The sequence below is a fragment of the Diadema antillarum genome, unplaced genomic scaffold (genome assembly GCF_040938485.1).
Source record: "Diadema antillarum isolate AM-2024a unplaced genomic scaffold, OU_Dant_1.0 seq00001012_RagTag, whole genome shotgun sequence".
NCBI classification, from domain to species: Eukaryota; Metazoa; Echinodermata; class Echinoidea; order Diadematoida; family Diadematidae; genus Diadema; species Diadema antillarum.
The window spans coordinates 555546-582904 of NW_027271848.1; the positions used below are offsets into that span (position 1 = coordinate 555546).

General features: G+C 40.0%; 1 protein-coding gene across 1 annotated transcript; it reads right to left on the minus strand.

Moving 5' to 3' along the window:
* Positions 1–1603: 1603 nt before the first annotated feature.
* On the minus strand, positions 1604–27359 carry LOC139742664 (gametogenetin-binding protein 2-like). The gene is made up of 14 exons (XM_071653192.1): positions 27060–27359; positions 19850–19994; positions 18164–18259; positions 17014–17126; positions 16599–16745; positions 15636–15734; positions 14322–14432; positions 12106–12309; positions 10344–10518; positions 9358–9600; positions 7673–7913; positions 5649–5800; positions 5075–5182; positions 1604–3015 (listed from the first exon to the last, which is right to left on the minus strand). Exons 1-14 carry the CDS (start codon positions 27092–27094, stop codon positions 2800–2802), a joined length of 2085 nt encoding a protein of 694 aa, XP_071509293.1. The 5' UTR covers positions 27095–27359; the 3' UTR covers positions 1604–2799.

Consider the following 27359-nt stretch of genomic DNA (forward strand, 5'->3'; position numbering starts at 1 on the left):
TCGTGAGAATGACAAAATGCCAAACTTGCTTTTAAAGCCTGAACACTATTTGGGAGCTGCCACTGAGAGTATCTGAAATATCATATCTGAAATATCAAACTTGCATATCACAATCACATGCAGGGAAATCGATGTTAGGTGATGTGTGTTGGGGTAAGGAACTTTTCTTTGTTGTTGACTACATCATTTTTTTTTTCATAAACGTGCTCTTTCCATTAAGATCATTTTCCTCTCATTGCAATGTATTAGTGTGGCTGTGAAATTGCAACAGTGATTTTTCATTGTATTTTGTTTTTTTCTGTGCCTCGACAGTGCCATGGAAACTGAGGACTTCTGCCACCAGGAAGGGTACACTTCACCCTGGATGAAAACTTGCATCACTTCATCCCCACTGCTGCTAAAAATGCACAAAAGATGTTGTCCCTTGGAGGTCCTGAAGCATGCATCCAGTGTATGCTACGTCAAGTTTTCATTCTGCCCCCCCCCCCCATTCCAAGTTCTCATTACATTACAACACAGACGACCCACTGACAGAATGACTGTGATGACTTCAAAAGGAATCAATCTGCTAATCACATAACAATAATCGACAGGCTTGCAGACAACTTTTAGTCCAGCTAGTGCAAGAATACTGCACAGTGTCATACCAACTATAAAAAAGTATCTGTTATGTGTTCCCTATCACTCTGTGGCCCAACTGCATCAAGGCTTACTTGACGAACGAATCAAAGGATGCATCATCTGAAGAATGCTGCTTTCTGATTGGTTGATTGAGGAGACAGGAATGGGCTCGCAGGCCATGCAATGATTGACACAAGAACTGTGCCTCCTCTACAAGTCGATAATGTGCTTCCGATTCTGACATCACTCATATTGACTATAATACTGTAAAACACAATATCGTCGGCTGAGAATGAGAAGGGCGTTAAGTTGTCTCGAACACTATGGGTACAGTGGCAACTTAACACTCTTCTCATTCTCACCCGATGACACATTCGCGGCACGAAATTTTCGCAAATAAGCCAGTTCGTAGTTCTACTCTGCGCATGAGCAGAAAAAGGTCATTGGTACCAAAACGCATGATGGTTTTTAAATTCACAGAGATAAGCATCTGTCATATAATGATTATTCATGCAATCCTTGTAAATGATACTTGCCATTACATCCACCTGACTGCAAACCTGGTATTTGGCATTACGAATATAAACATGTTTTAATGCATTCAATACAAAACAAAGAAATGGATGCTTCCCCCGAGGGTTGTTAGACGGACCATTCTGGTCACCTGGTCTCGCTGTGCAAGATCATTTTTTGTTTAACACGAATTCCATAAATTGTTACGCCGGGCAAACTCACTGGTACGCATTATGTTGCTTTGAATATGAGTGAAATGCCTAACCAACTAAGAAAATAGAAAGGTCATTTGTACCAACATGCACATGAGCTAACCACGAACTGGCTTATTGCCACTGGCATTCAATGCATACAGTGTAAGCAAGAACTTTCGCGTGCATTTTAATTTCATGAATCTTGGCTCTCGCGAAACTAAAATGCACGCGAACATTCCTCATTTTACAGTAATGTCTTGATGCTTGATGGTAACCACTGTAGACAGTTCAAGAATGCTGTGTGCGAAATATGCAGTCTGTCAACCTCATCTGAGTATACAGTGCACTCCCATTATAACGAAATGCTCGGGACCGGCAGTTTCCTTTCGTTATAACGAAATTTCGTTATAACCGAACAAATACAATATATAACGAAAACAAGGAAGCCACGCTTATATCAAATTCGGTATGTTGAATACTCGTCATACACTGGAAAGCTACGTCAACAATAGAACAAATAGTTATTCAATTTCAGATTATTGTATTACAATTTTAAACGCAAGTTCCCCTCGGAAACTGTGCGTGACACACCAAGCGAACACACAGTGATGTGACGCGTTCGCCCATGCAGAGACGCTATAAATGCTTGTTCCGCTACGTATTTTCGAAAGCGATCCTCATTTCGTTATAACGGAGCACATTTCTTTTGTTTTTCTTTGTCAGTGGTGCTCGGAAAAGACTTCGTTATAACGAAAATTTCGCTATAAACATGTTCGTTATAAGCATATTTGTAACATAGACTTTAATGGCGATAATTTTGGGACCAGAAGTTTTACTTCGTTGTAACGAAATTTCGTTATAACCGTGTTCGTTGTAACGGGAGTGCACTGTACCAATACCACATCATCTGTGAATTTCAGTTAGCATGAACTGCAACAGTGTTATCTGTCTTGGCACCTCCTGTCGAAAAGAAGTCTTTCCATTTCTGTTATTTTTTAATCATTACCATGGATATTCAGGGCTCTTTTCGTTGTATATACTGTGATGAGTATATCTTCAGAGCAGTCAGTATTTGTATATTACGGTGCCAGGGAGTCAGCTTTACAGATTCCTGTGTATTATCTACCAGGTAGTTGCTTTCTTTGCGAAGTTGTTTGCCGTTTGTTTTTGTTTTAGCTTTTTCACCATCACAGCAAGTCTTCAATGCAATTGGGCCATTGAGTTTTTTGTGCTGTTGTGACATAATACTTGCGACCACACTCTTTTCATTATAGATGATTGTGAGGTTACCTAAATCTGTAGACAATAGTCATTAGAGAGCAAAATAGTAGGGAAGGGAGAGAGTGCAAAAATCTCCCCCTTGATGTGACAGTCTACTGGATTGGGAAGAGGAAAGTCCTTGTTTGTGGCGCGCTACAATGGATCAAGTCTCTCTCTTAAAGCGTTTGTCCGGCAGTGGGTGTGTGGACGTCTAGTCGATGGAGATGGCTAACTGGCTGAGGCGGTAGTCCACAGCACAGTTGCCCTCCAGTCCCTTGAAGCGGCGGTAGAAGCGCTGCTGGATCTGGGCCCGCAGCTGCTGCCTCTCGTGGCTCACTGTCTTGTGCTTGGCCTGGAAGTTGCGGATGTCCTCCTGAGAGATACGGAGGTCCTCCTCCTCCTCGTCTGGCTGGTGACAGTTGGGTTGCTAGGCAACGGAGACAAAGGGAAAGAGTGAAATAAAGGAGAATCTCTTGACAGTCAACTTCCTCTTTTGTTCAATTAGACTCAAATAAGCAGAACAAAATCTAATAAACAAACCAGTCACAATTTCCATTAAACTTTTACAGTATATGTGACCGTGCACCTCAAAACGAACATAAAGTCGCACACACTGATTTTGTGTGAGGACTGAAAATAAGTGAAATGGGTCAACCTAGCCAAACTTGACTTTTTCATATTTTCTGAAAGAGCGGGTCTTCTTTTACATTATGCTAAAATTTGGTATCATAAGACGGGCAGGAAAGTGTGCTTTTTTAGCAGTTTATCTCGAACATTTTTGGTAGAATAGTGTGATTAGGTGTGTATTTAGAATCCCTTTTTCATTTCTGAAAAACCTTGTCCACACTCTTCACTTTCAACTCTCATAACTTTTGAAAGGATAGTGCTACTGCTTTGAAAGTTGGCATTAATTATGGACAGAATGTGTTAATGAGGCATGCTTAATTTCAGTTTAATCTGATAATCCCTTCATTGTTGATACTCTGGTGGTTTACTTCCTGTTTTTTGTCCCATTCATCGCACAGCCAGCACGGTTTGGTAAAGATTAAGCGCTTGAATAGACACTGTACTTCAGAGCCTCTTTTCTCAGTTCACACTTTTCCTGAGTTTGTGCTTTCTCTCCAATATTTAGATAGGTTAGGAGAGTCCATTTGATTTGAGTTAAACATCATTTCAAAGCTTAAAATCTGCTCTTTCAGAATATGGTCTTAACTAAAAATTCATGTCTGGCGACTTTTTGTTTGTTTTGAGGTGCAGGGTCACATATAAGAAGTAAACTTTTCAAATTTGTCCATATCATATTCAGAGGAACTCCTCATTTCATGACCGTTTGTTTGATCCATAAAGTTTTCATTCTCCCGTTTCTTTAATTTTACTCTGTAATTAATTGCATATGGAGTGGATATATCAATGATTGGCAATATGCAAAGCTTGATTTTCAAATGGTGCCTGCTCTGTTCTGTGTAGCCAGAAACTTCCTATGAAATCATCATTTTTCTGACATGTATGCATTTACAGACTTGAAACAAGAGCTTGCTCTGTTGATGAATCACAATATTTAGTTTGCAACATGAAACTTGAAGGAAAATCAGTTCCTCCTGCATCCCTCCACATATGTGCACATGTTACTTGTAACAGATATTAGATATTCATACTGAATTGTAATACTGTAAAACCACAAACACTTGCGACATCAAACTTTTGCTAATTGGAGACATCCGCCATTTTCACGGCACGAAACTTTCACGAATTTGCAACTGGCATTTGATGCATTTTGTCTAGACAAAAAAAAAATTCCTATGCATTTTTCTCAGCAAATCTTGGCTCCCTGTGAAATTCCTGAAAGTATCGTGCATGCAACAAATTTCTGGTTTAATAGTACTGTCAAGGAATTGTAAAAGTATCAGGTGAACTCTGCCATCGGTGGTGGTACTGTATACGCTATAATTTTTGCGTACATAAATTTTCGCGAATTACCGCTGTCACACATTTTCGCGAGTGGCTAAATTCACGTTTGGGGGACCAGAGAAAATATGAAGTGGCAAAGAAAGTGAGAATTTTTGACTTACAAGCAAATAAGAATGATATTAGTTATACACTGATTGAAAAAAACTTACCAAACTCTGCGAACTACTAAGTTAGAATTCAACATTTTTGAAGTGGTTAAGTCCATCGCGCTAGATTTCTGACGAGTGGTCCCCTTGCGATAATGGATTGGCTCTCTACAGTATTCGTAAGTAGATGTGGACGTGCGTAAACAAGCTTAGCCAGTATGGTCTGTTCGGTAAGCCGTGACATGGTATACTAGTACTGAAATGTTCATATCATCAAGGCAAGGGATTCATTTTGGGAGGTAATATTTTCGCGTGTTGTTAATTTCACGAATAGCTCCTAACTCGCGAAATTCGCGAAAATAAAACCCCCGCGAAATATATAGCGTATACAGTAAGTAACTGGACCAAATCTAGATGAAGCTTGATCCTCACCTCTGTCAGCATGTCTTGTAACCGGTGAGTCCATCCCACCGCTCTCCGCAGCTGGTCTTCATTCGCACACTGACATATCTTCCGAACCTGTGAGTTGCCCACGTCATCCTGATATTGGGTATGGTGGAATTTAATAAGAAATAATAAAGCAATTTGAACTGGATTTAGAAGTAACTGAGAGAAGGAGAAAGAGTGAGACAGAAACAAACAAGCAAGAAATACAAGACACACACTACAGACAAAGATATTCTTCTAGACTCTTTTGTATCAGATAAACACGCTTGCCAATCATCTGAAAACAGTGTGACTAATACATCAGGTGCAATATAATCATTGACAGTCATAATTCTGAGAAATGGGCATCAACTTCTGCCCCCTGTCTTTTCATGTCAGAGCAAAAGAAGCATAAGTGAAACATTTTTTAATATGCCTGCTGACTTCTGACCATTACAATATTTCCACATCTCTCCCTGGGTCACTCAAAGAATGTTCCTCCACATAGTCTTGCAAACTGAAAAGAAATGAATTGAAAGATGTTAACTTTACCAACGACAGCTGCAATCTAACAACTCACCTCGCCGTTGTGCTGCAGTGGTTTCGCAAGTGGCTGACCCCCGCTGCATTTCCCCCTCCCCGTCCGCACAGAATCCCCCTGGCCCTCTCCCTGCGACACCTCGCAATCCGCACAGATTTCGTCTACTGCTGCAGAATGATCTACATCCTCGCCTGGAGTAAAACAACAATTTTGTATTTTGGTCATCCTCATTTCAAAATTGAAAGGTTATGAAGGTTACTATGGCTCACAAAGTGTATTTGACGTCAGTTCGTCAGAACTGCCACAATTGCTCAGTCATCAACAGAACAAACAATTTGCAAAGTCTGCCAAAATGGAATGCCTGTCTCTATCAATGTTCATGCATATATTACGCATATGAAAGTTTGAGGCAAGACAAACAAGGGTAAGAGACCTAAACATTTTTTGTCCCACATCCTTTCGCCTCTGTTTTTGGTGTGAAATGTAAAAATACTAGGAGGTGAAATAGTTTAGGCTGTAAGAGCACAGTCGATAAACTCCTGTCTTGCAGTACAGTACTCTCCGCATAATCGGGTAGGCTCGGGCAGAGGGTTTCTTACCCGATTAAACGGAGTACCCGATTAACAGAAGAACACGTCTCATTCACAATTGACACACACAATGTGTATTTACATGCATTGTATACTGCACCAAACACCTACACTGTATGCTTACCCGTTCTTGCACGGCACATTATAAATACCTTACACTTGCTCAGTCACGAGCAATATAATTTACTCTCTTTTTTATGGACAAATATGTCTTCAGAACACTTTGTCCTTTGACTATAGCCTCCTCGCTAACACACAGACGTTTTCCGAAATGAACACGTCTCTTTGCGTGCACAAGTCACGTGGAAAGTTGGGTTACTTTTCAAGAAGTGACTTGGGAAAAGCAAAATTATATGGAGCTAGCCAGATGGTGCATGGCCTGATTTTCGTTGCAAACTTCTCGTATTGTGAGTGTTGTTGCGGAGCAAGGCAGGAGCGCAAGTGTGCTCAACTCCTGTCTGTCTATGCAGTTGTGAGTGCCAGCTTCATTTGTAATGTTCGTTTTCGTGTAGCAAGTCGGTATGTGTACAAGTGTTTGCATGTTTAATTACTCCCAAAACGATCGGTCTTCTTTGCAAATTAAGCAGAAAATGTGGTTAACTGTGAAAGATTTGACATGCATGATTTCTTAAAGTGTTATATCTTATAATTATATATAAAATGTGGGTAGAAATTAGATTACAAAAAAATTTTTTACCCGTTTATGCGGAGAGGCAACCCGATTATCAGGTAATTTTAATGTGCATTGGAACTGACTCTGACAATACTACCCAATTAAACGGAGTACCCGTTTAAGCGATACCCGATTACGCGGAGAGTACTGTACTTCCATTCTGAAGCAAAAGCTTCCTCTAACAGTATTGATTCATTGGACCCAAAGTTATCAGCATTGGACACACATGTCAAGAAAATGCAAAAACAGACTACACAAGTGCGATATAGGCAAACCTTGTACAATTATGCGTTCATAATTGGATATCTGTTGATGTATGCTATGTGTCATACCCATATAACCCAATCATGATTTACATAATCCCTGGACTGACTTACACTGCCTACATGAACTCAGGCTATTCTGCCTGGCTCAGTTCACACTTGCAATTTCCAAAATTTAATCAAAAATCCAATGCCTTATAAACATGTAGACCATCACACTTATGCCATTTTGTCATGACATGACACCTATGCCCTTTTGTCACAGTATTACACTTATGCCCTTCTACCATGGCACAAAGGGGGAGAATTACTGTAAAAGTGGCTATTTTAGCACAAGTAATTTTTTGTGCTTGGCCGGGCAAGATGGATTTTGCGTGTTTTTAATTCTGCGGAATCAGGACATTAACTACTGGAATATATGGCATGCAAAATATTCGCATGCCTTTATTTCCGCGCAAGCTTCTGGTTGCGCGAAATGCGTGAAAAATTTCCACTTATACAGTTACACGATGGGAGACAAGTCAGCGAGGAACTCACCTTGCATGTCATCGTTCTGGCCCCAGTCGTGGTTGCACATACCCTCTGAGCACGCCACCTCGGAGCTCTCCCGTGAGCTGTGGTTACACTCCTCCCCACACTCCACTCCGCTGGAGTAGTCCCCATCACAGCGGTCTGCCGACACGAAGGCGTGGAGCACAGAGCCGTCCTCAGCCAGTGAACACTCATTGCATGGAAGGACCGCCTTGTTCTCGTTGAGATCTGCCTGTTGCTCCTCACACTGCAGTGAGCAAAATGTTGGCAGATACACGTAAAACAAAAAGTGTTTAATATAACACATTCTGGGATACCTTACATCGGAGAACTTTCAAGTACATCATGAAATAACTAAGTCCAAGCTCTTGTCCAACCTAGGAAATATCTAACTGACATTAGATTTGTTTTTTTTTCTCTTAATTGAAATCTAAAACCAATCATCTTATGACAAACTGAAAATACCTTTAGTACAGACTGAAAAGAAAATAACACTCATTGCCAAACCCCTGGGTACACTGATCTGATAATTCTTCGCACTGAACAGTTCAAAAAGATATTTGCGGGTTCTTGAATTCGACCTGCGCAACTGCTTTACACTGGTATGTTTTCATCCAATTCACAGAAAAGACCAAATATAATTTTACATTTCCCTGCATAAAAATTGTTGCCTGATCAATTCGAATGCATATTACTTGCATCTTACTGTAGAAGGTGGTAGGAGAGCACTCACAGATGGCAGCCCCTGACACATCACTCAAAAATTGCTGAGTCCTTTTCATAAACACTCTGTTTTTCAAAGCCATGTTACGTTTATGGAAGCATTCATGCTAGCAAAGCAGCAAGTCATACAGAAAATGCAAACTTTGCTGTGATGTGAATTTTTCTGACAACGTTATTGGTTTGACAGTTTTCGTGTGCTTTGACATATTACAATTTATTGAGCGGTTTGTATGCGAGTGTGTGGATTTGTGAAAAATATGCAAAGTTGGCAAGAGTCAGGCATGCCAACCATGTCACACAAAGAGTCAAAAGAAAACCAAAGCAATATGCATCATAGTGCCTTATAGGACAAGTTCACCTTCATATACATGTGGATTGAGTGAATGCAACAATATTAGTAGAACACATCAGTGAAAGTTTGAGGAAAATTGGACAATCCGTTTGAAAGTTACGAATTTTTTAAAGTTTCTGCGCAGTCACCGGTGGAAGAGAAGACTACAACTGCCTATGATGTCACAAGTGTAGAAAGACATAAGGAAAACAGAAAGAGAATTTCACAAAATTTCATTTTTTGAAAAAAATTACACATTCCCTCAACTTGTTCCCAGATGTATGTTATGAATAATATCATTCTCCATTCCTTCCGAAAAAGCAGAGAAAAGTGAAAATATGTTGAATTTTCTATCTTCTTTATATCACTCTACACACATGACATCACAAGCTTTAGTAGTCTTCTCATCCAGCGATGATAGCACGAAAACTTCAAACATTCATAACTTTAGAATGCATTGTCTGACTTCTCTAAAACTTTTACTGGTGTGCTCCGGTATTGCTGCATTCTCTCAATTCACATGCATGTGAAGGTAAACCTGCCCTGTAACTCCAACATAGCCAAGGGCAAGACCAATAAATGTCTGTGGCATGGAATTCTAAGACTTTGGCGTTTAGAAGGCTAAAATCAGACTGACCTCACAGACGTTTACTGGTGACCTCTCCTTAGGAATGACCCTGACTTCCACCTCTTCCACTGCGGCCGTCCTAAAGCCGCCGGTCCTCCCGCTGTCCGGTGGACTGCCGGCCTTGTTCTTCTTTCGGGCTTTCCTCCTCTGCTTCTTCTGCTCCTTCTTCTCCCGCTTGGCCCGGTCCGCCTCGTTGATCTCCTCGCAGACGATCTCGAGTTTGGACATACCCTCCTTGGACTCTAGCGCCATCTGGGGAATGGGTATCAGTTTTTACAGCATTTACACTCAAGAACGTTAAAATGATGACAGAGTTTGACGTAAAGACATTGCATAACACTGGCTTTTAAATCATGGGTGGCAATACACAGAAAATAAGCCTGTACGCCAACTGCAATCCTAATCCTATCCACACTTTTAACTCTACCTGTTTCCATATCACTGAGACTTATGTCTGAACTAACTCTTTTATAATCCAATAAATACCCATAACATTACCACCACCTATATCTCTGACCTGAACATTACTCTAAATGAGTAATAATCAAACACAAAAGCCTATAATTTTGCTCTCTGTTACCAGAGATCTCATCAAAGCAGCAACTGCCTCTGAAACAAATGCCAATCAGTCGGGACAGGGAACTCATGAGATTTCTTTAGGATACCCCCAACTCTCATTCCAAGATACCGTAAAACCAAAAATTTTGTATGCATGAAACTTAAGCAAATTTTGTGAGGAGCCAGGATTCCTGAAAGTAAAATGCATGCAAAATTGTTTTTCGACACAATGCATGGAATGTCAGCCGCGATTGGCAAAGTTTCATGCTGCAAAACAGGCTGTAGGTTCCAATCAAAAGTTTCACGCTGTGAATTCTTCTGCTTTAACAGTATGCAATCACTTAAACGCAATCACTTAAGTATCAACCTCTGGTCAAACTAGATACATAATCACCATGGCAACCGTATCCTGAGTGTACAAACATGACAACACTCACCTCAAAGGACTTCTGGAGGCGGTTCATGCCGACGTAAAGCAGCAGCCGCCATGTCTGCTCCTCCGCCATCAGCTTCTGGTGGATCTTCTGCAACCGGTCATAGAGGTGTAGCCCCAGGCAGGTCAGCACTTCTTCCTGGGCAATGTCCACTGTCTTGGCGTGACGTTCTCGCCTCCTGCAGGTTTTGGTGGGGGGGGGGGGGGGGAACAGGGAGAAGAACAGTCAGAATCTGAATGAGGTGTACGTATGGGGAACTTTCTTTCTCTGTTATGTCACTGTCACATACTGAGTGGTAGTTCAATCTATCTTGCAGGTTAAAAAACAATATCTGTTCTTTAAAAAAGACATAATAATCGAAGTTTTTTCTACCACATCATAGCACCACGGTGCTACATACATAACAGAAAGTAACATTTCAAATAAACTGCACTCTGGTCATGTCATATATTCACAAGTACAAAATTTAATAGGCTCTACATTTGCAGGGACTTGTAAGACAGCTTTGCAAAAGGTTGAACTCTTGAGAACCCCACATATGGAATGAAGAAAGAAGTATGATCACTATGCAAAAGCAAAGTATGCGCTTTCCCACCTTGCAGAGCATATACATACAGTGTGTACAATGCATTTTTGTTACAGGAGGCAATATATCTTTGTGAAATTCAGAACAATTGCAACACTGTACAATATACAATGCATTTGTGTTACATGAGGCATTATACATGTACAACACCTCAGAGTGATGTTGAATTGTGACTGGCTAAGAACATGTCACATGACATTCAATAGAAAATACCTATCAAACTCATTGACAGTGAAAGCCGTGCATTAGGCCCCTGGCATGGGCCTAATGCACGGCTCCCGCAGGTACTAATGCACGGGCGCTCGACTTCACGAGCAAAGCGCCTTAACCGAGCAGCAAACTACATGCTGGCTGCGCTGCGGTAAGTTCATTCACACAGCAGGCGCGGCGCGGCGCGGTTGTCGGGCGTGTTACGTACTGCAACATTACGTGTACGTGTACGTGTGCGCCCAGCTGTCTTACCCGGCCTGTAGCTGCATGTATTGCGTATTATATTACGGGTTATGGCTGTGTTTTTACTTTTGACTGGCATCTGCTACATGGACTACAGTGATCTCAAAATCAAGACTTCAATTCAAGTTGAGAAACTGTAATTCGATTAGTTTTCCGTGTTTTTATACAAAATCATAGTCGGAAATAGACATAGTCTAGACCTCTAGTCTCTAACGTGGGAGATCTGTAGTCTAGATCTACTGACATTTCAGATCGGCCTAACGTTAGGCCTAACATTAGAACGTTCTCGATCTAACGTTAGTGTAGACTGGGTACAGACCCTGCAGAGTTTGCTTTGATTCCTGTGTGGTCGAATCATGGCGAGTGTTTGAATACACTGGGTGGTTTAGAATTCTTGGCCTGATTGTTACATTTATTTTTGGGCCTTCCCGAGTTGCTGGTCATTGATTTACTGTGATTATGGACAACGTGTTGTATAAAACGAATAATTTATGAATTTGGTCATGCATTGAGGCACGTAATATCGCACTCAGCGCGAGATTTGCCACTGGTCTATTCAACGCGGCGCTACGCGCCTTGTTGAATAGACCAGTTGGCTTATCTCGCGCTTCGTGCGATATTCGTGCCCAATGCATTCACAACTCATAAATTATTCGCATAATATCATTGTGAAATTCAGAAAAATTGCAACACTGTGCAATATCCCACATATGCAGTCATGCTTACACGCCATTCAAGTCGGGCTCTGCCCGGCTTATGAGCCTGGCGATGAAGTCAGTCTCTGTGGAGAGGTGCACGTGCCTTTCTTCACGGCACAGCCTGAGTCCCTCATACACCACGGGGTTGTAGCCTTTCTCGCAGCAAGGGTCAATGTCTCCAAACAGGATGCTGAAGGCAGTCATCACCTTGGCCTTGCAATCCGTACAGAACCTGCACAGAAAGTGAAGCGAAGCATAACGACAGTATTGCTTATTGATTTCTTTCTTGACTTTAACGATAATCTATTGCTACTGATTGACAAATTGCCCTACATCGACGTAAATAAGCACTGAACGATGTAGGGCAATTTGTCAATCAGTTGCAATGAAAACATCTCGATGGAAGAATTTCATGAATTTGAATAATTACGCACTAACCGCTGCATGCTATAAGGATTAGAACCAACACTTGCTGTCTGGCGAAAGCTTGGTGGTCTAGTGGAAATGACGCCTGTCCGGTGATCAGGAGGTCATAGGTTCGAATCCTGCTCGAGTATGTACACCCATGATTTTTTATCATGGCTACTACTAAAACACTGATCAATTCAGTGCTTATTTACGTCGATGTAGGGCAATTTGTCAATCAGTTGCAATGAAAACATCTCGACGGAAGAATTTCATGAATTTGAATAATCTATTGCTAATTTGAAACCTTTTACAGCATGAAATCTTGAAAATTTGCAAATAATCATAATGACCTCATGAAAATCTGTAAAACAATCACAACAAGGTCAAAAGCATGAACACCTAAACCTATCACACTTTGTCATGTAGGGTGATATAACTTATTGTAGAGTCACTTCATTCTTTTCATACAAAAGAGCAAACCCTTCTTTTTCCGTATGTGTTCTCAGAAATTCAATTTCTTGTGTAGATTGTTGACACCATGTCCTCGACACATATGAAAGACGATTAAAGAAGTATTTTGTCTTTTTCTGAGAAACAAAAATTTTAAAATTTTCTTTGTGCATAAAAATTTACGACTAGAGTCACCTATGTGACATTGTACTTTTGTGACTTAAGCCTGATTTCAAATTCTTCTGAGCTGCCATTAATTACATACTAACATTCACTAACACTCATACTGTCCAAACTATCTTGTGTATGAGTCTCGACTTCACTTGATTTTGCTCCAACCACGGCAGCGTTTCATGAAACTTGTCAGTCACTGACAACTGTTCTAAGCTACTGAAATTCTTGCATGTGATTGGCTGGGATAAAATTTGTCCATGAAAAAATCTGACGAAAAGTGGTTGAAATGCTCCTCCTGGTGAGTTCACACTACAGTGGACTCCAGTAACACCAAAGTCCTCGGGGCTGGCAGTTTTCTTTTGTTAAAACCATACAAATAAACAACAAAAAACATAAAGCAGATACTGTTATGGTCTGAATTTTTACTTCAAAACTGTAACCGGATTTTTGTTATAACAATGTTCGCTATAACGGCAGAGCTGCCAACTTTTGTAGAAGCCTTTCAGTACTTTGATGGCTGAAAATCAGTAATTTGCACCTTTTTTGAGTGAAAATAAGTAATCCTTAACAGTGTTATAGAATTTATCACAGACAATGATTTCTAAAATCAGTAATTTGCTTGTAACCTTCAGTATCCTTGTCCAATTTCAGTAGAAATTACTGAAAATCAGTACTAGTTGGCAGCTCTGTAACGGGAGTGCACTGTACTCCCATCCTTCGAAAAGAGTTAAGCCATTCGGGGAAGATGTTTGATTTGTAACTTTGTGTTTTACATACTGTGCACCCTGTCCTCACATACAAGGAGGACAAGCTGTCTGCAGAGCTACCAAGTCTCACGCGTTCTGCGTGAGACTCAAGCATTTAGGGTCTGTCTCACGATCTCACGCATGGCACCTATTTTTCTCATGCATCTGGTGAAGTCTGCAATTTGGGCCAAAAATAAGGAGCATAGCTCAAAGGATTAGAGTGATAGTTGCAATTGAAGGTATATTTCCCTTTTGCCTTTCAAAATTAGTAAAAAATAGTCACTTAAGTATGCACCCGATTGCATCATTAAAAGCTAATAATTGAAAAACGCTCCTTATCATGGGAGGAGGACACCCTCCTCGTTCGCGTGCGCATGCGCGTGAGCGCCGAGACGCCGAGTCATAAAAATCTCACGCATAAAAGTTTTTTGAACTTGGCATCTCTGTGTCTGCCGAATTCTCTGACCTGTGTTTCTGGAGATATCCCTCTGTGGTCTGCATCAGACCAGCTTCCGGTACGATGGTGATCTCTTCCCGACATGCTTGCTTCATGACCTGCCACACGTCCATCCACACTCTGCAGCGGGTGACAGGATACAACAAAATCCCACATCTCAGGCAATTTACACGATAATGCATGATAAAAGTGTCTGCCAAAGGACCCACAGAAATTGCTCTATTAAAGGGGCATTCCAGACTATTTTCATAATTTCACATCATGTAGTACATAAATCAACAGCTCCATGTATAGATTTGTAGAATTTATTGTAGTCCTTGAGCTGAGAAACCAGTACTTTGAAGAACCTCAAGCAAATTACACTGAACAATGATGGTGACGTAGGAGGCTCACATATTTCAGAAATGAAGCAGTCTAATACCATTACAATACCGCTTGCTTAGCAAGTTCACTTGTGTAGAATCTATGCATGCCTTCTTCTTTTGTTCTGCTTCTTGAGCCCCAACTCATTCATTCTTATGGTGAGGCTGCGAAGTCATCATCCTTGTTCATTGCAATTTGCTATAAATTTTGAAAACATTCTTATTCTTCATCCAAATCACTATAAATTCTGAATCTCTGTACTCAGTATGACTGCTTTTTGCTTGTTCAAATGTGAAAGTCTGAAAATCATCCAGAGGTCTCCTTTAACACATGATCGACTTCAATTCCCTTCAGCATTAGACTCGTTGTCTTGCAGGCCTACCCAAAATATCGCAGATGTTGTCGTCTATTGATCAGTACGGGTCAGATGTGAGAACGCATCACACACACCACGAAGAAGACAAGAGCATTGGTTTGGCAAAAAATGTGAAGAAGTTCCTTGAACTATTGGTACATCTCTCTAAATTAAATCCTGGAGATTTTCCATCAAAGAACAGCATATTCTGTATTTCTCCTGTCCACTAGACATGAAGACTGTATCTTCACTGCCTCAAATCATTCGTTCTGTCCATCTCTTTCTACTCTCCAACAATGTACCATCCACTCCTTCCCCCTCTCTGGACTCTTCTCTATCCTGTCTATAGTCACCTTGTGATTCTGTTCCCCTTTTCCACTTCATCTGTTCTCTTGCTTACTTGTGCATTCTTCTCTGGCATCATGTTAACTTCATTTTGATAAAAGATTTGCTTCTTCTTCTTTTTTTTTTAAATCAAAATCACATACTATGCCCCCATGCCCCTACTACCCATGCCTCCAAAAGCTGTTACTGCAACAAAAGCAACAATCCAAATGGGATCCTCTAAATTTAAAGCTCACTCATGCAGCTGGTACAGTACTTACGATATCTGCTTGGTCTTGTGGCTATCAAGTGAATGCAGCTGACACCGACGACTCTTCTTATTTTTCTGCAAGGTCTCCAGGATGTTATCCAGTTTGGTCCTAGGAATGCCATGAGCAAAACATGTGGAGTTTCACATGAAAATTGGTGCACATTGCTGTTGTAGGCTCTCACACAATTTAAAAAGGCTGAGTGAAAGCTTGACAAATGGTTTATGGTCATCTGGTTGAGTAATGTTCCATTCCAGAATATAGCAGTTTCCCATTATCGTAACTTTCTGAATACTGTTTGGGACTTCCCAGACAAAGGTAATGACATTACAAGAGCTGCTTACAAATGTAAGCAACCTCTGAATATCAACACACTGATACACCATAACCACACATACACACGCACATATATTTCATAGTTATCACGAAAAATTAGATATTTAACAAATATCAATTTTTATGGGAAAATCACTTTGGTTCCAAATGGGAAAGAATGCATTTATCATGCTAAATCAATAGAAAATAAAATCACTTCAAATATGTTTGTTTTTAATTTTGAGGAAGAAACATATACTAATCCAGTGTTCACACTCCTCAAAAACCATAATGTGAATGCTCGCTTCGACTTGTCCCCTCAAAGCAAGTCGGGTCTGGGGACAAGATTTGGAGGGGGGCAGTGACCTTGGGGCAAAATTGATAGCATCCAGCTGTATTCATGAAATGTGCGCATGCGCTATGCCTGGTTTAAAGTGGCAGAGCTTGCCCCATGCCCCAATTGCCCCCACAGCTTGGGGACAGATGAGATAGCAGTGTGGACGGTCAGTCGCAAAAAATAAGATCTCTGGTGACTATCCCCGCAACGCGGAGTCTTATGTGAACGGGGGTAAATATTTCATAAACATACTATTTGGCAGCTCTCCATTACTCAAGGGGGTGTAATATATTTATTACAGCGAGGTAAAAAACTACACTGACCTGTGTGTATAGAGAATGTTGTGCAGCAGTCGGACATCATACAGGGTGCAGGATGTGACGGAAAGTTCTGAATTGGGTGTGATGACCAATGGCTCAAGCACCCGCACATGTCGCTTGTTTCGTAACCTGGTAAACATCTCCTCCATACTGTTTGAGGTAACATAGAGAAGATAAAAAGATTGTCAATGATTTCAACGTAACATCACATTTTCAAGGACGAATTTAAAAGAGCATTATTCGGATATATGGGAGCTAAGCCTAATTGCTAGATGTAGCATGTCATCTCTAATGTTCACAATTTCTACAGTTCTACTTTACATTTAACTGACACTACTTTCACTTGCAACTGTGTTGTTTTCAGCAATGCGCTCTTGACCATTTACTGATTGCCATGTTGGAGAAGCATGTGACTTACCTCCTCCTGCAACCGACACAAGGCACACAGTCCTGCAGGGACTGGCCAAACATTTCCTTGCTTGGAACCATGAGGGCAGCAGCCAGCTCATCACGATCTAGAACACTGCATTTCTGATTTTGGGGAAGAAAAACAAACCCATGGATGTGACTGTCATATCACAGAACTTTTCAATCATACCATCTGACAAAGCTCATGTATCACAGGTAAGTTTAGTTTAAACATTTTAAGGTATATGAGCACAACAATCAAGAGGACTTGAAAACAGAAATTCAGTGAAAGAAATAAATTCCATGTACTCAGAACTCTGCCTATTTCTGGATGTAAGCTGACCAAATATGAGCTCATATACTCAGTAAGTAGTATCAAATATACGGTCTTGAAGAGTATTTTTTTGGCTTCAAAACCATGACTGCACATCTGAAAACAAGCTAAGTTAGTGGGTCATGCAAGGTGAAGCCTGAAGTCACATTGAACTTCGTGGTTTATTGTCTCTAAGAGACTACAAGCACTGATAAGTAAATAGCTATTAAATCTTAATGTTGCCCGCATACACACTATCCATGTATCTGCTGTGTGTAAAAACACCTAATAAATTACTCTCCCATAAAACACTGCATTTTGTAACATTAATAAACAATAAATGGACAACAAAAGCTTGCAAGTCCAGCTTTCTCTTTCTCTATGACCCCTATATTGATGAAATGCACTAACAAATAATGTCACTCACATATCAACATTTAGTGTAGATCACAAATTTCACATCATCTTTTACATCACTGAAAAATGCTAAAAAAAGAAAGCTGATTCAATGCACCTGTTTCGTCTCTTTTTTTTTTTTTTCTTAAGCAGATGTAATTCCAGTAGAACAAACCCTTTCACTATCACAGTTTATCTTTTGGACATCTTCACATTATATACTGTTTCTGATGACAAGGAGGTTTGCCTGACGTAAATGGGTTAACAAACACAGAAACGACTACATGTGAAGTGTGGGAAAGCTGTGCTGATGTGTTGAAACACAAAAATGAGGACAAATTAATTGAATGACTTGTTTCCAACTTCTCAGGCGGTTGGGGGTAGGACAAATATGCATAAATTTGAATACATTACCAAAGGTCTATTTTGTTTCTCAATGAATCTGACTTACCTCCCGGAAGGCATCTACAATGGCATGCTGAGACTTGCTCTTTCCCTTGGAATGATCACATGTTGGTTGTTCCACGTCGGGAAGCTCCAATACCATCTGAGACATTTGAAAGAGAGAAATCAAAACATGCATTTACAGACCCGACAAAATTTGTTTGCTTCAGCAAGTAGTATACCTGGTATGCTGATGACTCGCTCCATAGTCCTCTTTCTGATGGGCTTCAAATTTTTAAAGGAACTACAGTGTATGCCTTCAAAAACTTCCTGTTTTGCGGTCCGTTAAATCCACATACGTGTATATGGTACCTATATGCATTCATTAACCCATAAAGTTTAAGTCAAATTTTTGTGGTCCATTGCTGCATCTTGAATCTTTTTTTTTATTTCCTATGCTCACACTCTGAAATGTAGGATAGAAAGTGGTCATGCAATTGAGCACTTGTTTGGTAATTGATATCAATGTTCATATCGGACGCAGAATCATCGAAAAACTTTAGTATATATTCCAAATTTACAAAAGTAATTCCAAAACTGGCAACACGGTTTTCCTGTAATCAGTTATTTCCTACATGATATGATAAGCTCTATTCCTGCAGCACCTAGCAGAAGAAAGAAACAATGAATTTTAAGTCCTTGAAAAGGTTGAACTCACTGTTTCTCCCTAAAACCTGCATATTTTGTATACTATATGCCATATTTAGTGAGTCTAAATTTTAGCGAATCAGGACTTCCCAACGATTCTGCAAGTGGTTAAATTCACAGTCATGGAGTACAGTACGGAACAGAGTATATCTACATGTACATCGTACGTGTGTGTCACATTCATATTGGGATCAGAGTCAATATTTTTTGAGAGTCATTAAATCCACAAATACATGTAGCACCTGACTCGCAAAATTTGTGAAAATAAAAACCTTGCAAAATATTCGGCGTATACAGAATTCTATATAGTTACAGTATGTATATACATAACTATTGAATCTGTGGAGATTTCATGAATTTAATCAGTCTCATTTAATCTTTGTCCAGTGGAAGATATGGAAAGAGTTCCGAGTTGCCAATTTGAGGAGGCAAGATGATGACTGCTGCAACAGAATTCCCAAGAACTTGATGGGTTAAACTGACTCATTGAGGCAAACATATCAAATAAGACGGTGAAGGACACAGTGTCTGCAAAAGTCAATACACCTTATATAGCCAGCCTGTCGTTTCAAAAAAGTAAACATTCCTGTTCACACTTTGACAGGACATAAGTAACCAGTACTCATTGAATGAGGAAATATTCACATGCACACATTTCCGTTTATTTTGTTGAACACATTACAGTGTACAAAGTTTTGAAATTTCTATTATTGCTTCTTCCTTCTTTCTTGGGTGCTGTGTGCTACAGGAACAGAGCTTATCATCTCATGTAGGAAATTACTGATTAAAGGGCTTCATTCTGCAGAGCTTTGGGGCAAATTGTGTTTTGAGTGCTTCGAAGGACTTGTATGAAATGACAAACAGACAAAGTTTCAAGTTTTCTTGAAGTGATCTTTCTGCCTCCAAGAGTGATAGGTGGACCACAATGCATGAATACATGGTGCATTAATAGATGAGTCTTGAACAATCTTCACGATTGAGGCAGAACTGAATGCACAAAATATACTGATCATCAAAAAAGCAAGGAACTGAAAGAAGAACTCACCGTAATTTTGCCCTCCACTACAAACGGCATCTGCCTCCGTTGATACTGGTAGATGGCCTCAGAGCCTGGAGGGACAACTGCTACAAGTTGTGCCATTTCTTCAGTCGATGCACCTTTGGCGCAGTCAGACTCAGGGCACCTATGACTGAATATCACAATTCAAATTGGGTAAACTAATTATTTCATAAATCAATTTGTACATTGATCCACATTCATTTTGTATTTATTTGCTTTTTTATAATGCTGTAAGTCCCGAGTTCAATGGTACTGTTTTTTTGTTTGTTTGTTTGTTCGTTTGTTTCTAACAATCAACATTAACAACACACACTTCTGTTAATTGACCTGTGGGCATTTCATGAAGGAACTTGTCGGATAAAATGTCTGACAAGTCAATTATATCCGACAAGTTCAGAGAAATCAGCCAATCAGACTAAAGAATTTCTCAAAACTTGTCAGATATAATTGACTTGTCAGATATTTTATCCGACAAGTTCTTTCAAGAGATGCCCCCCAGATATGTAATGACGGCACAAAACTGCCGACCTTATCATGCAAATCATAGCAAAAAGGGATGGTACAGTATTGGTGAAGATGAGAATTGGGCTTTTAACTCTTTGCGAGATACCAAGAAACCACTTACATTGTATGACATAGTACAGAACATACCATTCTAAGAGGAATTGAAAGTTTATTTGATGAAATTGAAAATTGAGTTTGGTATGACTGAAACACCAAAAAACAAAGTAAAACAAAGCGATCGTTAAAAAAGTGTGGGTCCAACACTTTATTAGAATTGCTCTGTTTTGGATATCTCAGCCATTTCAAAACCAATTTTCATCAAATAAACGTTGAATTCCTCATGGAATTACATGCTCTTTCATATTTCATAAGAGGTTTCTCATCTCACCAAAAAATGTTAGAAACCTGACATTAGGTCTCAACCAAAACTAAACAATCCCTTTAAAAGAATGCATGCCATACCATATACATGTACACCAATTGTAATGTATACTGTAATTACACTCTAGAGGTATCCTTGTCCGTGAATATTTAGATGCAAACTACAAACTGTATGAATTTTAGCTTTGGGGCATTAAAAAAAAAGGGGAAAAAAAGATGACTGCACCAGTTAACAGTGAAAAGGTCATTACAGAACCTGCAGAACTACAGAACTTGTGGAGTAAACATGGTCAGAGTCTTGCAATATGCTCAGTAGGGAAGTCATGACAAACAGGATACTTCACGCATTCCTGGAGAGATACACAAAACACACTGAACTCTTCCACACCTAGTTTTTTCATACTCACAATTTAAGTAGTACGATTATATTTCTGTGTACTTGTGTTTGCTATGCCAATCAAGCTAAAATCTGAGAAAACTGAAAGTGGGCCTCAAGAATACTACTGTACATGTGCATTCTTTTACAGTGTACAACCAGGAGGGGATTTCTCTCACTAGAACAGGCTTGCTCTCATAATAAACCAACATTTAATTCCAAATCCAATTTATCCCTCACTGAGGTCCACTCCATTCACACAAGATTTCTCTGTTAAATATACCCTTTTCGACCATCAATACATTAAATTCATTTCACAGTTGAATCTCAGAAAACTAATTTGGTTCTAATCTAATTTGGTAAATTTTAGTGTTTTACTGATGCTACCATGTAGATGCTGACCTTTTCTTTGAGAAAGAAAAGAGGGAGAAGAAAGTTGATATGCTCTTGTTCTGTTCCTTGTTGACATAGACGCTTTGAAAAACACAAATGTAATGTACAAATATGTTCAAATGATACCATACCAGGAAACTTTCTGTAGCATGAAACTTTCGTGAAGGGGAGCCCACAGATTTGGGGGGGGGGGGGGGGGGGGTTTGGTGGCATGAAATTTTTGTGAATTGCCATTGCATTCAATACATTCTGTAGACAAGAACTTTCACATACATTTCACTTCTGCGAATCCTGGCTCCTGCAAAATTCAAAAAAATTTCATGCACATGTTGTGTATGTACGTGTAATGAAATTTTCTGGCTTTACAGCAATCTGAGTATTGATGTGACAGCACTGGTTGTGATACTCTTGTAATTTGTATGACCTGTAAAAATGTACATTCACATGGGAAAGAGGATTGTACAGTGTACATGTATTGTACAGTAACCAGGTACAGCATCCTTGCTATTTTTCAACATGGTTGAAAGAAAAATGATAAAAAACCCTACATTTGTTATTTTGTTTTCCTGTCCAAGGGACAAAGGCTTAACACCCCTACCTTTCAGGCATTGTGTAATAGGTCACATGAATGCATGCATGTTCAAGCTCTTGAACAAAGCATAAAATCATAACAAGGAACTCCTTAGACATTAACAACGAGAATTTATGATTCAACTTTGGACTCCTGAGTTAGTCACAAAAAAAAACCAACTCCTATTTCAAACAGTAAAGAAAGGGGGTATTATCTTTCATTATTCATTTAAACTAGAACTATCACTGAAGGTGATTGATACCCTGCTCCAGCTGGCATTGCTACACTGACAGTTGCTACATGTAGTCAACTGCAGGTATACCACAAGGGGTCAACATCAATTGCCAAGTTTGTGGTGTTCAATCACAAACACACAATTGTACATTGTATGATAATGTACACGTGTGTGTGTGTGTGTGTGTGTGTGTGTGTGTGTGTGAGTGTGTGTGTGTGTGCACAGCAAAAACTACCCAGTATTGTACTTTTGCCTACAGAGCTCTCATTTCCTACACCATGTTATATTTCTAAATTGCCATGCATGGGACTAACTTACTGTATACGCTATAATTTTCACGTACATACATTTTCGCGAATTGCCGCTGTCACACATTTTCGCGAGTGGTTAAATTCGCGATTGGGGGACCAGAAAAAATATGAAGTGGCAAAGAAAGTGTGAATTTTCAACTTACTAGCAAATAAGAATGAATCAATTGATACTAGTTATACACTGCATGCAAAAAACTTACCAAACTCTGCTAACTAGTAAGTTAGAATTCAACATTTTTGAAGTGGTTAAGAGTATATCGCGCTAGATTTCTGACGAGTGGTACGAGGGGTACGAGTAAATTCAGCGGCAACCAGCTGGAGCATACGAAGCCCCGGCCCCTAAAGTTGACATACAGTACTTGTAAAGACGTAGCGGCATGCAAACGCATGAGCTATAGCGCACATGACTGTAATCAAGGGTGACACGCCGCGCGTTTGTAACGTGGTGGCGCAATGAAAAAAACAAAAACAAAAGAAAGTGGAATTTCTCGCAGAAATAGTATTGCGCCGTCTACTGTGTGCTGTGCGAATGCTACTTACAGCGACTGGGCTGTGTACTAGTAGTTCGACGTGGACGTGCTATATGTACGTAAACAAGCTTAGCCAGTTTATATGGTCTGTTCAGTAAGCCATGACATGGTATGCTAGTACTGAAATGTTCGTATCATCAAGGCAAGGGATTCATTTTGGAAGGCAATATTTTCGCGTGTTGTTAATTTCGCGAATAGCTCCCGACTCGCGAAATTCGCGAAAATAAAACCCACGCGAAATATATAGCGTATACAGTACACTTTTGTAACCATACTATTAATGCCCATGGATCGACATACTGTATGGTTGCGCAATACCTAGGCCTACACTCTACTCAAAAGCCGTGGGCCAACACAAGCATAGAGATAACTGTATATAAGCTGTAATTTTCTCGCACAGATATTTTCGCGAATGAGTAGGCCACAGACATTTTTGCAAGATGTTGCTTTCACGAATTGACACCGAGGTTTGGAAATGTGCACTGGTAGCCTATAGCACATGGCGACATTTTCACATGTTGTTAAATTTGCCGTCCAACAGTGATTTGAGAAAGTCGCGAAAATTAAACCCCCGTGAAAATAACAGCTTATACAGTACAGTAGGTTGATCTAAAACATTATACAGTGTACATTCTTGTCCCGTGTTCCTGAATGACACTGCAATGTGGTGGGTACACCATATACTTGCTCATGATATAAAAAGAACATCACGAAGTGATGTGTAACTTTTATGCTGGAAGTACACTTGCATGCACTGTAAATGTGGAAATTTTTGTGGTGTCGAAATTTTTGCGCATTTTGCGCAACCAGAGATTAGCGCAAAAATAAAAGCACATGAATATTTTTGCTTGCCATATGTTCCAGTAGTTGATGTCTTGATTCCATGTAATTAAAGGTCGCTAAAGCCCGCCTCACACTGCAGTTTTGACTGGTGACGGCTTGCTACGAGTTTCAACAAAATACTGAGCAAAATGGTATGCCGTTGCACTCTGTTAAGGATTATCTAGCTTCACAATCACATGCCATCATATTATTAACATAATAATTACAAAAAATTTGCCTCACGCTTTCGATTTCTTGCAATAAACCCAATGTAACTTTGTAGAAGATTGACAGCTGTTGCACAGTGTGAGGTCTTCGATACGCTAACCTGTAATTTTTGAACATCCTAGCTACAATGTGTAGCTATGTACCGGTATGCCTCCTTCATTATTCATCTGCTGCCGCAATTCACATAACCCACTGCAGGCAATAGTGTGTACAGTGGTGTATGCTGACAATTGTGTGTGTGTGTGTGTGTGTATGTGTGTGTGTGTGTGTACATGTGGTTGCTGCCTGCACATCCAGATGATAGTCACGTTTATGTTTTTTTTTTTCACTACCGGTATTTCAAAGAATAATCTTGCCAAGGACAGTAGACATACATTTGTATGTATGCCCTTTGCAATACAGAACGTGGAATCATCTCCCCAAACTCTCTACAAGCAAACTCTCATCTTATTCTTGAAAAAAAAAAAATCATCTAAAAAACACACTTGTTTTATTCAAAGGCATAATTCACCATTTGCAGATAAAACAAAAACCCAGCATTAGTGCTTCAAAATAGTTCTAAAATGTGAGTTCGGGATAGAAACAACCAATGTAAAGATTTGAACCAGTATAATTGATGTTTATTGTTAAGTATTTTCAACCCATTCCATACTGAATTCCGGATTCCCCATACCTGCAGGTTCCCGTATGGAACAGGTTAAAATCCAAAATGTGAACAATAGTTAAATAATAAAAATGTTTCCAGATTAAACCTTCTACAGTTATGGTTTAATGAGAAAAATGGTGAATATTTCCCTATATTTTAGGCTTTATTGCAATAATTTTATGTGGTAGGATGTTTTGTGATACATCTACATATGTAACAACACATTCTTATGCATCAAAAGTGATATCTTCAACATTTTTTAAAGCACTGCTCCCAAAGGTAAACAGGACATTTGATGATCCAATAAGGCAACGCGCATCCAAGAACATGTGTGCACACATAATGGAAAATGCCCTATATATTATATGTAGATTAGTCAGCCAATAACTTGAGACATAATCTACGACTGTATTCTTTACGAGTCTAGGTCTATATGAAAGTGTGCACTGCATTGCATTGTTGAGTTGCATTGAGCTCCACAGCATCCTATTCCTAGAACTAGATCCTGTCCCTGCTCATATAATGCAGCATGCGACACATGGCCCAGCATGACATGGGAAGGCATTTAGAGCAAATGCGCAGCATGTACACACATAATGCACATACAGATTCCATATCTGCCAACATTTCAAGATGAAATATCTTACTCGTGGATTGCAAAAATCTTATTTTATATGCAAACTGAAGTTAAAAATCTTACTTTCAGTCAAATCTTCAGAAAATACACATGAAAGGTATATCTAAATATTTTTAAAAAATCTTATTTCTCTGACAAAAAATCTTATTTTGCTATTTTTAAATGCAAAAATCTTACTGAATCTGATAAAATCTTATTAGTCAGCAAGTATGAGATTCACACTGACACACGTGTACACAAATTACACACACTACATCCCAACATGAACTGACAAACACACTCATACAAACTTGTATCGAACCCGCGGTGACTGATGATAGAAGGTACTCAAATTCACATGGACTGATTGTCGTGCAGGCCTACCGATACGTGTTGTAGGCCCTTGCTCGACTAAGTTTAATCACCGCCGCCAATGGGGGAGGTTATGTTTTCGTTACTGTTGGTTTGTTTGTTTGTTCGTTCGTTCGTTTATCCGTGCGCAAAATAACTAAAAAAGTAGTTAACGGATTGGGATGAAACTTGCAGGAAAGGTTGAGAATGACACAAGTACCAAACGATTAACTTTTGGTAGTGATCCGAGAATTTGGGGGGAATTTATGAAGGATTTTTGATATTTTAGCAGGTAGGGTCAATGAACTTGCGAGTTCAGGCTGCGCGCATTTGAGGTTTGCATACGCGCACTAAAGTGCGTGCTCTAGTTTCTGTTAGGGCGAGGCGCGCCGTGCAGCTGAGTGTTTATGACGTAACAAAGGCTTCTATATTGGGATTCGGGCGACTCTGCACACAATGCAGTACGTATGGGTGGAAATAATAGAAGAACAAGATCAGTGGTGGAAATGAGCTGCATGCTTGGCGGAGGTCTGCGCTCTCAGAGTGCTTTTCTAGTTTACACTGTCACTCAAATGTTAAGTGCGCAATGCATGACTGCTAATGAATGTTACACCCGCCTCTGCAAAGCAGAGTAGTGTCTTGACTGAAAGATCGGTCTGTATCTGGTCGTCGGGGAAATGTTCCGCGGAGACTGCGTCTGGCTTCATGGATCCCGTCCTTATACAGAGGAGAGCGATAACGTCAAAAAAATAAAAGACTTCTCCGGACAAACAGATCAGTGTCATCATGAATGGTCATGGTTATCCAGGATTGCCCTGTAGAAGTGCTGCCCCTACACTAGCTCAATAGTCGAATATAGTCTGGCTGGTGCAGTGCCAGTGGCAGTGGTCTACATTTCAGTACACAGCCCTGCCCTGCCTGTCACTGATGGAGTGGAGTGTGGCCTAACACAGAAATGTAAACTTACCATAACATTAACAACATGTCATTGTCCATTGACATTTCAATTTGTAACACTTAACACGCTAGTTAAGTAGGAAGGAAACACGGTAACACACCATCACACTAGTCACAGTCATGCCTCCTTCAAAACTCACTGCCGCATTTAGAAACCGTGAAACAAAACCAAGACATGGCTGTACATCCTGTAGAGATTAATTAGAAGATTCTAACTGTTAAATAGTGTTAGTGTTAGGCCGAATTCTATCATTAAAGTGAAAGCGCCACTCACTTGCCACCACAGCTTGCACACGTTGCAAGAGGCATGATGATACACAGTCACACAGATCACAGACAGAAGACTTGTTGACACTGTGAGTGTTACACTCAGTGGACAAGTCCGGTACAGAAATTCTCCGAAGGCTTCCGTTGCAGGGACTTTCCCAGCTTCTCTGAGAATTCCAGCTCTCCTTTAAGTCTCAGGTCTATCACAGATATAGACTCTAATCTGTCAGTGCAGTATGTGCTGTTTCTTCTGGCAGAGAAAACAAGACTGTCGGTATTGACTAGATCAGCAAAACGGACGTCTGAA

Coding starts and splice junctions, on each gene's coding strand:
- LOC139742664 (XM_071653192.1), bottom strand. CDS start 27,094: ATGCCTCTTGCAACGTGTGCAAGCTGTGGTGGCAA. Junction 18,260..19,849: donor TAGTGGAGGGCAAAATTACG/GTGAGTTCTTCT, acceptor CAAATGTCTCAG/ATGGTATTGGAGCTTCCCGA. Junction 15,735..16,598: donor AACATTCTCTATACACACAG/GTCAGTGTAGTT, acceptor TGGCATTCCTAG/GACCAAACTGGATAACATCC.